Raw genomic sequence first — 12,379 nt, forward strand, 5'->3', positions numbered from 1 at the left:
CCAGGTGCTCGGCTGGGCTGGCCTTGGATGCCAGGTGAGATGGACGAGCTGTGCTTTCCAGCCTCAGAGCTGAGAAGCCTGTGTGTGACAGTCCATGTACCCCTCCTCCCAGAAGGCCAGCACCCACTGGAAGCAGTGCAGTCTGCCCAGCGAAGGCCCAGCTGCTGGAGCCCTCTGGCGTCTCACCTGGCCTGGTGGGAGGTTGCAGCCCAGACCTGGTTCCAAGCGCAGCACACGGCTCAGGGGGTGGCCGGTAGGGACCGGGCCACGCTGCCTTACCACAGGCCACATGAGTGTGACACACACACTGGGAACACCTTTATTCTCCACTGCGTCCTGCACCATGCCTTCCCCAGGACTGCCCGAGGCCTGTGTAGTCTTCAGTAGCTTATGGCTTGTTTCTGCTTCCTGTTAAATGGGTTGTAGGGTTTCACAGTTGTAACCATCTGGGACAGTGGTCCCTGGTGACGGAACAGGTCAACTTTCATTTCTTTCCGTAAGACACTAGGATAGAATGGAGGGAGACAGAAATGATACATCAAGAAAACCTGCATCTGTCACCAACAATAACGAGCCACACAGAGACGGGAGGGGGAAGGCAACGAGACAGAAGACAGCTGAGAGATGAGGAGAGGATCAGCAGACAAGGCATCTGGGATTGTGGGTACCAGTGACAAGTGCAGAGTTAGTGGCCTGGTGCAGCGGCTCAGTGGCTCAATGCACACCTTGCAAGCCCTAGGGTCCCATATACGTGCTGGCTCATGTCCTGGTCACTCCACACCCCATTCAGCTCCCTGCCTATGGCCTAGGCCTTGGCACCCTGCACCCATGCAGCAGACCCGGAAGAAGCTCCTGGCTCCTGGCTTCAGACCGACTCAGCTCTGGCTGTTGGGGCCTTTTAGGAAATGAACCAGCAGATGGAAGATCTTTTTCTCTGTCCTTTTCTCTGTAAATCTTATCTGCCATTCCAATAAAAATAAACACATCTTTTAAAACAAAGTGCAGAGTGGACAACTGTGGGCAGCCCACATCTGCTGCACATGAGCACCCTGCAAACAGCGCGTCTGTCTCCAGCAGTAACAGCAAGGATACTTCCCACCGAGACTAGAGATTTGTCTGCAAGATAAGAGGAGCCTCTCACCACAGGCTGGATAGCGTGACTCTGTGGGTGCAGAGCCTGGCCGGGAGACAGGATGTTGGGGTGGGGGATGGAATGTGAGCCAACAAGGGACCAGAAGCCCTTGCATTTGCCCTGATGCAGGAACTCTGGAGTTGGATCCCCTCTAGGTCAGGGCCTGTCAGCCACGGGCTCTCTCGTTGCTGGTCTTTGGGGAGGCAGCCCTAAGTGAGTGGTTTGCTTTTCTCTCGATGCCCAGCAGGCTTGCTGTTGGAAGTGGATTTGTAATGTTTCAAAAATACATTTGGACATTGCCTTGGCAATGAGTTTTTAGGGGACCCAAAGGTCAGTCTACAAAAGCAAAATGAATGTTTGAGATTTTATCAAACTAAAAAGCTTCTGGGCCAAGCACAGTAGCCTAGCGGCTAAAGTCCTCACCTTGAATGCATAAGGATCCCATATGGGCGCCGGTTCTAATCCTCGCAGCTCCACTTCCCATCCAGCTCCCTGCTTGTGGCCTGGGAAAGCAGTTGAGGACGGCCCAAAGTCTTGGGACCCTGCACCCGCGTGGGAGACCTGGAAGAAGCTCCTGGCTTCGAATTGGCTAAGCTCCAGCCATTGTGGTCATCTGGGGAGTGAATATTCGGATGGAAGATCTTCCTCTCTGTCTCTCCTCCTATCTGTATATCTGACTTTGCAATAAAAGTAAATAAATAAATAAAAAACTAAAAAGCTTTTGCACAGCAAACAATCAACAAAACAGAATAGGGAAAATTACAACAATTCATATCTGATAAGAGGTTAGTGTCCAAATTTTGTAAAATATTCATAGATCTAATGGCAAGAAAATATGCAACTCAATTAACAGCAGGATTTTTCCAGAAAAGAGGAATAAGTAGCCAGCAGGTACAAGCCAGGTGCCCCCATCAGCAGGACAGCACAAGCAGCGCCTGCTGCGCCCTCCCCAGGGCAGCCTTTGTCCAAGAGGCGGGAGCTGAGCGCTGGCATGGCCTCACTCTGTCAGGAATGCAGATGGAGCAGCCATCATGGACAACAGCATGGAGCTTCCTGAAGAACCTGAGACTAGAATGAGCATGTCACTGGGCCTTCCATCTTCTGCCCTGGACCTGCTGCCCCATGAAGACATCGGCTCTCTCGTGTCTGCCACAGCATTGTTCACAGGGGCTGGAGACCACCCGAGTGTCTTTCCAGGACAGATGAACTGGGCATTGAGAGGCAGACATGTCTGATGTGGCTCCGAGGGAGCAGGTGCTGTAGGTCACAGGCCCAAGGCAGCAACCCTAACACAGGCCATGAGGACTGCAGCCGGCAGGCCTTCGTCGCGGCCAGAATTCTGCAGCTCCTCAGCTACCAGCACAGAGGTCTCTATGCTGCAGGAAGCCTTTTCTTTGCACTTCTGTCTCACTCTAGGACCCACTGTACTACACATGCTGTATATATATCATCAAGGCACAGGCGTTAGAATAATACTAACACTTATTTGAAAAACACTATCAATGTCAATATTATTCAGGATAAAGAGAATCTTAAGAGTGACATGAATGGGAGACAAGGGCCTAGAAAGTTGGAGAGCTCCTCTTGTGTTCTTAGCACACGGCCTGGACTCCAGCTGCACGGCGGTGCTGATGCAGCCCCATCGGCTGGTACCCACTTTCCTCTCCTCCATACAGGGCCCTGCATCCATAGCGGCACAGAATGAGGAGCTGCTGGCCACGGCATCCACACAATGTGTGGTGGCCTATTGCTGGGCCCTGTAGGCCCAGGACAGATCAAGGCCTGCTCCTCCAAAAGTGGCTTACCAGATGAGCCACTTCCTTGCTTAGGGAAGTTTCCCTTAGTGTCTCAGCTCCTTGAAGTTTGTGTGTGCCTCAGTTTTTCCATCTGTAAAAGGGGAGAGAATCAGTCTGTTCTTCACAGGACTTCTGGGACAGGGACCTGAGTTAGCGGCCTTGATGCATAGGGCATGTGGCCCCCGGAAAGCACCTGGTCAAGCAGGTGTGGCACCAGCACTTCTGCCAGGCATCGCCCTCAAGCACTGCCTGCTTCACCTGGCACACAGATGTGTGTGTGGTAGTGACTGCAGCCCTGCAGCCACATGTGAAACCACAGTGAAAGGACATCACGTTCAGACCCAGCTGCAGCAGTGGGGGACAGCAGATGCAACTGGGCAGTGGGAGCACAGCAGGGTGGCTGCCCACCTCGCACCACTGCCTCGCAGAGGCATCAGAAGCCCTGAGAGCAGGACGCAGGCTGGGCTCTGCTGCTGGAAGACCAGCCCCCAGCCAGCTGTCTGACCAGGTGGGATCTTCAGGGTTCCAGGACAGACCGGCCCTCTAGAGAGCTGCCCCACCCTGATCTAGCCCACAGCCTGCACCTACCAGGCTGGGACTTCCCTCCACGCTGCCAAAGGCGGGAGGTGACATGATCCGCTGATGGCTTCCAACACAGAAGCCGTCTGCCCCTTTCCAGCGCATGGAGCCCATGCCCAGTGTGCAACAGTGAGGCTAGCAGTGTTTCCCTTTGGGCAGACTTCTGGCTTTTATAGAAATGTGTGCTTGGAAGAGCAGTCCTTGCTTACAAGGAGCATGCCCGACCCACACTAGTGCAGAAGGGTGGGTGTGCCCCACCGTGGGCTCAAGGGCTCCCGCCTCTCCTGACACATCCTTCAGTGCCCCAGTGCCAACCACCTTCCATCTACACACACAATGGAGCTTGGGGTGACAGTCACAGACAGAAACATGTGCAAAGCCTAATGAAGCCTCCCTCGTCGGGCAATGAATGTCTCGGTGCCACCTGGACTCTGTGTTTGACCTTTACTGCGCTGACTGTGCTCAGGATTCCCTCTGCAGCACCCCTGGGCTTCCCCGGCGCGGTTCCTACTCACCTGTGCAGTTGGGAGTCTGGTGATGGGGTTGTTGGTGGAATATTAGAATTTGCTGGGTGGGTGGCTGTGAAATGAACCTTGCCAGTATATCCTGGGATATTTGCAGCTCTAGAGACAGAGGAGTCAAAAAGAGGGAAGAAAAGAGGAAATTAAAACGATGATCTGTGACCTGGTAATGGCAACTCTTCCAAATACAAGAAACACAAGAAGGTGAGGGTTCATGGTTCTCTGACAGCTGGACCACGGGCACAGGTACACGGCGTGCCGAGGCAGACTGCGCTCCTGGGGGCTGGACCACGGGCACAGGTACACGGCGTGCCGAGGCAGACTGCGCTCCTGGGGGCTGGACCACGGGCACAGGTACACGGCGTGCCGAGGCAGACTGTGCTCCTGGGGGCTGGACCATGGGCACAGGTACACGGTGTGCCGAGGCAGACCGCCCTCCTGGGGACTGGACCATGAGTTGTCTGGACAGGGCAAGGCACACGTAGACAGTGTGTCACGCAGACCACTCTCCTGGGGACTGAGACCTCAGTTCCAGGGATTGTTTTCCTGTTTCAGATTTGCACATTTTTTGACATGCCTGGGTCACTGCTGAGTTCTGTTTCATAATGAAGGCAGGCACCAGTTCTTGGCAGGACAGAAGTGTGCTCCCCACACACCTCTGGAATGAGGACTCCAACACTGATGGGCAAAGGAGGGACTTCGGGAAGCTAATGGAATGTGGAATGAGAAGAGAAGTTCACTTTGGTGCAAAAAATTTTTTAAATTGTTGTTTTTGTTCCCATAAAACGAATTTTGTACGAACTTTATGAAGTCCTTTTGTTTGTACAATTTCAATAGTTTTTGCAGCAAATTAACTCATATTTTCATCCATGTTCCATGAACTTTTTGGAGATTCCTTGTACATTCACATCTGTGTTCTTCGTTATCAAATGTCTTGCTTATCACCACTGAGAGCACGCGGGGTCAACAGGCGATTTCCCAGAGGTGCATCGAGAACAGATAGCTGGTTCTGTTCAGTTCCAGACTCCTCTGCTTCCCATCCTTTTGCTACCAGCGACAGAGGGGAGGGCGGGCAAGCATGGGAACACAGGGGAAGGCTGGACAGTGCCCATGAGAGTCCCTCTAGCAAACACACACAGGTAGGCGGTGGCATGAGCAAACTCAGGAGTGTGGTGAGGTCCATGGCTGTCACCGAGGCAGTAAGCTGGCTTACCTGGATTAGTTCCAAGAGGGTAGGCAAGGCTGAATCCCAGGGCCAGCGTTCACATGACGCCAAGTTCTGTGTGCTGTTCACAACATGGCACCCCAGCGCGGGGACAGAAGGGAAATATACAGGCAGGAAGACACCATTCTGATCTGGGCTTTGCTGGGCCTCCTGAGCCTTGGGGCCTAAGCCATGACATCGACCAAAGGGGCAGTGAGAGTGAAGAGAACCAGTGGCCAGATTGCGATTCCTGGGTGCCACGCCCACACGGACATCATGTGAGGACTCGGGTGTTGTCTTTCAAGGGGGCAATTCTGTGACTCTGTTGGTGAGCTCATGTTTGCTTGCAGCCAATGGAATCAGGGATGCCCTGGCACACTCAGAGTGAATGGAAATTCCACCAAGCACAGTATCAGAATCAGGGGTACAAATTAGTCAATTTTGAGAAGCAAAGTATGCAAGAAGTCAGAAGGCACGGGAAGCCCCCCCACTGAGCTGTTTCGGTTCTGAGCTTGAATCCCACTCACTCGACTACAAGATGTTGCTCAGAGAAGAGAGCTCTCTGGCCAAACCTGGACACGTCTTACCATTGACTTCTTGGGCTGCTCTGAGGATCAGAGGAATTCAATGAGTGTGAGTGCAGGCTGGTAAGCCCTTAACACTTAGCAGGCACTCAACTAATTCTAGTTGAAATACAAGACATCAAAGCAGGTTAGGGAACATTTTTTTTTCTTCTGAAACATTTGGACATTTATAACATCATTCTTGGGACATACAAAATTATCAGTTTAAAAATTAGCCTGCCACAGGGCCGGCATTGGCACGTAGAGGATAAAGTTGTGCTCTCCAATGCTGGCAGCCCCTATGGACACTGGTTACTGCCCTGCTGGCATCCCCTATGGACACTGGTTACTGCCCTGCTGGCATCCCCTATGGACACTGGTTACTGCCCTGCTGGCATCCCATATGGACACTGGTTACTGCCCTGGCTACTCCACTTCAGATCTAGCTTCCTGCAAAAACTGTCCAAGCGTTTGGACCCTGCTACTCAGGAAGGAAGCAGCCTGCTCAGCGTTGATATTGGGGCCATGTGGGGAGTAAATTAGCAGATGGAAGATATCTCTCTCCCTTTCTCTCACTGTCTGAAGTTCAAGTACACAAATAGACCTTACACATTAGCCCATTATAGATTTACTGAATTTGGAATCTTGCCTCTGGCTGCCTTGGCAGGGTCAGACCGAGAGGTTTTGTGGGCCTTCTATGGTCCATAGACCGATGTCCCCCATTGCTGCCTTAAAGAAGTACACACCTGGGGGAGGGTGGCGGGGAGGAGGCAGAGTGCCTGCAGGTAAGACAGCTGTGAAGGTGTGCAGTGTTCAAGGGTGCTATGCAGTGCAATCTCCCAGGCGCTCCTATGATGTGCCACATGGGATTAGTGTGGCCTGAAACGGATGTTTCCAAGGCTGTCCACGATTCCAGTGTGCAAAGCAGCCGGGAGTCTGTGTGTTAGGAAGGCCTGGTGAGGCTGGTTGCAGGCGCCTGGCTGAGCGAAGCAAAGCTGTCCTATGCCAGGCAGTGCCCTTTGGGACGGCTCAGATTTCTCTTGAAGAAGTACAACTGTCAGGCAGAGGGAGGATTGTATGTGTGTGACTCCGCCCCACACAGCCATTGAAGCGTCCCTGTGTGTTACAAAGGAAACCCCCTTTTCGGGCGTGGGAGGTTTTTTCCATGGGCCCTGAAACACCTGTGCAAGGAGCATGTCTCTGAAGCTGAGGTTAGAAGTCACCAAGGGACACAGCCACCTGCTGTCAGATGGAGGGTCGACAGGAGCCATCATGCCTTCCTTGGAGTGACTGTGACATCACATCCAGCAGGAGCTGGCCACAGCATGGCACTGATGAGGAATCCAGTCACCTCATCAACTAGCACATTTGAAAACCAACCAAAGTCCTCTCAAGGCTGCTTCGGACCGACTGCACTTCACCCTGCGTGTGGGGAAGCCACAGAGAAGTTCTGCCATCGGAAGTGTGACATGGTAGCCCTCTTCCCAAATAAACTTGGATTGTATTTACTAAAGAGTAAGTGTAAATGTATTCTTGTCTAACTTTGCAACTGCTTTTTCTAAGAAAGCATAATAAAATAGGATTTGAATAATTTCAAAAATAATAAAGCCAGAAAGCAATTCAGCTAGAATTATACAATTAAAAGTTCAATATAAAATAAGGTAAAACCAGGTTATCTGTTGAATACGAATAGAGGCATGCAGAGGAAAATTTTGCCAGGCATATAACTTCTCTCTGAAAACTACAGGCCTAATACCCACCGAGTGTCCTCTACCTGCCTCTGGATATGAACTAACGATTTGCTCTCATGATAACCCTGTAAGATACCCATTTCATAAACAAAGGACCTGGAGAATAAAAAGTCCAAGTACTGTGCCCAGAGCCAACCCAGTCAGCAAGTGCCAAAACAGGATCCCCATCTAGAAGGCCCGAGGAAGGGCTGCTGGCAGGGCTCTCGGTCAAGCAGGACAGTTCTGTCAGCTCAGACGCAGGGCGTTTATTCAGGGTGCAGTGGGAAGTGCAAGCTCAAGCCAACGTCCTGCAAGCTGTTCACCATCAAGTACAAGCACAGGCAGAAATCTAGCAGGCCTAGCCCCGATGGTTCGTGCTCTCAGGGCTTTGTTCTAAGAATGCATGTGGAGAGAGCTGAGGAAACCAAGTGGCAAAGACCAGGGCTGCAGAGCACCAGCTGGGTGCGGGGACACACGCTGACCTCCAGGACACCCTGAACAGTTGTGTGACCTGACACCAATACCCAGGGTGCTGGCGCCTCTCTTGTAGGTGTGCTGGTGCTGGCAGGTGGGTACAGAATCAGTGCAAGAGGAGCAGCATGTAGGGAGGGTGGAGGGAGAGTGGGTCCAGCTCCAGATTTAGGAAGGGTTCACCCAGGGGACGGAGAAGGGCCAGGCCACACTGAGCTTTGTGGCAAGGTGCAGGTGGGGAATGCGAGACAGTGGGGCATGGTGAGCTGTGAGCTGTGTGACTTCCCTGGCCAGCAGAAAATGGAAATAACACAGAAACCATCTGTGATGGCTTAGTCACTAAGCTGTGCTCCTCTCAATGCTTTAAGAGGCTGTAGCCCCGAGATATTTTTCAAGGATTATAGTTTTATTGTTATTGCTATCACCGGCTATTAGAGTTTTTCCTCCCATGTTCTCAGTCTTTTACTCGGGGGTGGACAGTGATGTCACCTAAGACAGAGCTTGTCTGGGAGGTCCCTGGAAGTGGCTCAAGGCCCTGCACCTGCCCCTTCCCCAGACTTCAGCCCTCCTGGAATGAGTGAGCTGTCATTTCCTCTGGCCTCAGCCTCCTCCCAGGCCAACTGGTGACAGATCTGTTCCCTAGGGCTTGTCTCCTCACCCTCTTTTTGAAAAACAAATGAGGGAGTAGATGTGAAAGTGGTCTGAAAGGCAGAAGTGTTGGCTCATGGAAGGAACTACTATTCATAGTCAGTCCTGAACCTGCCTTGTGGTGCGAGTCTTTCTTTTTTAAGCTGCATCGCAGCCCAGTGCTGGGCAGGGAGGCCTTCCTTTTCCCAGCTTAGACTCTTGCTGGGGCTGCCTGGAAACCCGGGCTGGACAATTCCTCTTTCTTTGCAGACGCTTCCTCACAGCCAAGGCTGAGGTGAGAAGCTGCATCTGTAGCCTGGGGTGTCTTGCCATGCAAGAGATTCCAACTGATTCCATGGCCTGGTGCCAAGAGCCAGGCACAGGTGCCCACAGGAGGGGCTGTGGGAGGAGACATGGCCCCTGCTGGCCTGGGTCTGTGCCCATTCCAGGTCCTGCCTCTCCCGGGAAGGCAAGGCTGGCTGCAGCTGGGTGAAACACAGGAGCCAGCTCCCGTGTAACAGTTCTGCGTTCTGCCCAGACCTGTCCCGGCTGCACAGCACTGACGCCCCAACATCAGATAAACCCAACACTCTAGGGGGCTGAGCATGCTTCAAAAGATGAAGAAAATAACATCACATTTGAGAAGAAAAATGTGTGTGTGTGTATGTCGGTGTGTGCTGTACTGGTATGTGTGTTGGTGTGTGCTAGAGTGTGTATGTTTTGGCATGTGTGTATGTTAGTGTGTGTTTTGGGGTGTGTAGTGTGTGTTGGTGTGTGTGTTAGTGTGTGTGTTGGGGTGTGTGGGGGTGTGTTGGTGTGTGTGTTAGTGTGTGTCTGTTGGTGTGTATGGGGTGTGGTGTGTGTGTGTTGGGGTGTGTGGGGGTGTGTTGGTGTGTGTGTTAGTGTGTGTCTGTTGGTGTGTTTGGGGTGTGGTGTGTGTGTGTTGGGGTGTGTGGGGGGATCCTTCACCCAGCCTTATGTTTTCTGCTTGACACTCCTTACACAACAGGGTGAACTGGAATTCCTTACTCCAAGACCCTGGGCAGTCCCCAGGGCCAGCCGAGACAGCTGGGAGCCACTGAAGAGGTGTGCAGGCCTCCCCCAGGCTTCAATCCCTCCTGCTGTACGGGCAGGCATGGTGGACACAGCCCCTTCACCTAGCCTCAAGCTTTAACCAGGAGGAACTGGCGGGGAACCACACAGATATCCTGAGTTCCTTAAGTCTGTGTGCCTTTTAATATCTGGGCAAGTGGTCAAAATGAGAAAAGATTTCATCTTCAATGAAAACATTAGTTTAGCAATCCTATTTGGCAAGTATTTTCTGCAGGAATGCATGAATAAAACTTGATATATTGTTTATAAGAGCAAAACACTGTGGTTGTGACTTGGCAGATGTAACCCTGATCTGGCCTTGTAGTGGAATGCCACGGGGCATGGCAGTGATGTTAATGTGGGGACAACGACCAGTGCACACTTCCACCTCACATGCACAGGCAGACACAACACACACGCACATTCGTAGACACAGGGTGCGGAGTCTGTACACAGAGCTGCTTGTCACTATTGGGACTGTAAACAGACCCTTCAGAGCATCAAATACTAGAATGGTTTCTTTGACAAGCACAATTAGAGAGGAAATGAAGGTACTCCAGGAACACCCAGCGCTCGCAGCGCAGGGAGCACGCCTCCTGGGCACACGAGGAGCCCAGCGCTCGCAGCGCAGGGAGCACGCCTCCTGGGCACACGAGGAGCCCAGCGCTCGCAGCGCAGGGAGCACGCCTCCTGGGCACACGAGGAGCCCAGCGCTCGCAGCGCAGGGAGCACGCCTCCTGGGCACACGAGGAGCCCAGCGCTCGCAGCGCAGGGAGCACGCCTCCTGGGCACACGAGGAGCCCAGCGCTCGCAGCGCAGGGAGCACGCCTCACGGGCACACGAGGAGCCCAGCGCTCGCAGCGCAGGGAGCACGCCTCCTGGGCACACGAGGAGCCCAGCGCTCGCAGCGCAGGGAGCACGCCTCCTGGGCACACGAGGAGCCCAGCGCTCGCAGCGCAGGGAGCACGCCTCCTGGGCACACGAGGAGCCCAGCGCTCGCTGTGCAGGGAGCACGCCTCACGGGCACACGCGTGCTGCAGTGTGCAGTGAGTGTTGGGGAATGCTTCCATGACAGCGAGCAAGCTCTGTGTGCTCATCCCAGAATCTATTTGCAGGAGCTTCCTCAAGTAATCATCTCTAATTATGATTCATGTACAAAGGATTTGAGGACATTATTTACCACAGCAAAACAAAAAAAATTTACATATGCAATCTTATTGAACCAGCCAATTACAGTACATCTGTCCCAATAAGGATGATAATGAATTCATGAATATATGTGCCCACAATTATGCCACGAGGTCCAAGTGGCAACACTGTCACCCTACTACGATCATAGCTATGTGCATGACAGGTGGGACGCGGCCAATGTTGGCCGTGTAGATGTTTTTATTCCTAAGTTGGCTTTGCTGTTATTAATGTGCTTTTTTTCCTATAATGAAGACATTCAGTTCTACCATCCAAGTAACAAGCTACTCTAAACTCTTAATATAGTCACCACAATAAAGCCTGAACATATCAGATGACTTGGTGATGAGAAAACAGAATCAATTAATGAGGGCAAGTTGAAAATTTTTACCCTGTAAGGAAATGGGTGATTTCCAGGAAGGGATCATTTGACTGCAGAGTCAGTGGCCCTGACCCTGAGGGATGTCCCATCAAAGGCAGAGGGGAATGGGACAGCGGTAAGCCATGACTAAGTGCCACTGGTCATGAGGAAGACCTCACTAAGGTCCCAAAGACAGTTCTCTTAGAGAAACTTCACAGAGGCACATGTAGCTGATGCTTCTCCAGTCCCTACTCGGCACCAAGTGGGCTCGTGTGCTCGCAGAGCCTGGACTGCACGTGGAGGAGATGGTGTGAAGGCGGTCTGTGAGCCCCTGGGGGCTGGCTCACATTATCGAGTGAAAGCAGAGAGCAAGGCAGCGCTCAGTCACAGAAGCTAACGAGGGTAGTCTCTGGGTCGGGGAAGGGGAAGTTGGGGCAGTGAGGCTGCGGAGGAAAACGGGACCCTGAAAGATTTTAGTCAAATTCTCCTCTGAGGTTCAGTTTGGCTGCACATGCTATTTGTTGCCATTTTATACACATACATACACATACCATACCCTCATGTATCCATACATGTTTCATAACAGAAATGGCAAACATTTCTTTGTCTTAAAAGGTCAGAGTCTTGAAAATTTGCAAAAAGATCAAAAGAAACTTGGCAACCTTGGAGGCCCTCTAGTGTCCAAATCAAATTTCACACCATCTCTCATCATTTCACTTTAAAAACAAGTGAACAGAAAATGAGGAAGTTTTGAATTTTACAAAGATTACTCTAGATGCCACATGGAGAAGGACCTTGAGGGGAATGAGTCCTGTTGCAGTAATTAGCCCAGGAAAGCGCTGGGGCACACTTGGATTAAGGTTTTGTCCACGTGGACGGAGAAGAGAGGCGATCTCCCAGAGGACTTGCAGATGGAAAACGTCCTCAGTGGACACTCAGTGGACACTCAGTGTTAAAACACCAGTGGGGACGCCCACGTCCAACAGCAGCTGTTAGGGAGCTCACACGACAGTACCCAGCTAGCAGCTTGATGTGCCTCTCCAAAGTCTACTCTTTTCTCTTAGACGCATCATTTGCATCTTTGGCCTCCCTATATTGTAAGAGGGACCATGTAA

General features: G+C 52.0%; 1 protein-coding gene across 2 annotated transcripts in view; it reads right to left on the reverse strand.

The window, feature by feature from the left end:
* Positions 1-322: 322 nt before the first annotated feature.
* The window catches only part of SPMIP7 (sperm microtubule inner protein 7), a 35,202-nt gene continuing 23,145 nt past the window's right edge, over positions 323-12,379 (reverse strand). For both annotated transcript variants that reach the window (XM_004582488.3, XM_058678290.1), the window contains 2 exons: positions 4,023-4,130; positions 323-504 (listed from right to left, as the gene is read on the reverse strand). In XM_004582488.3, coding sequence (XP_004582545.2) covers positions 381-504; positions 4,023-4,130 — 232 coding nt within the window. In that variant the 3' untranslated portion in view covers positions 323-380. The remainder of the gene's footprint in view (positions 505-4,022; positions 4,131-12,379) is intronic.

The sequence above is a fragment of the Ochotona princeps genome, chromosome 20, assembly GCF_030435755.1.
Source record: "Ochotona princeps isolate mOchPri1 chromosome 20, mOchPri1.hap1, whole genome shotgun sequence".
Lineage (NCBI taxonomy): Eukaryota > Metazoa > Chordata > Mammalia > Lagomorpha > Ochotonidae > Ochotona > Ochotona princeps.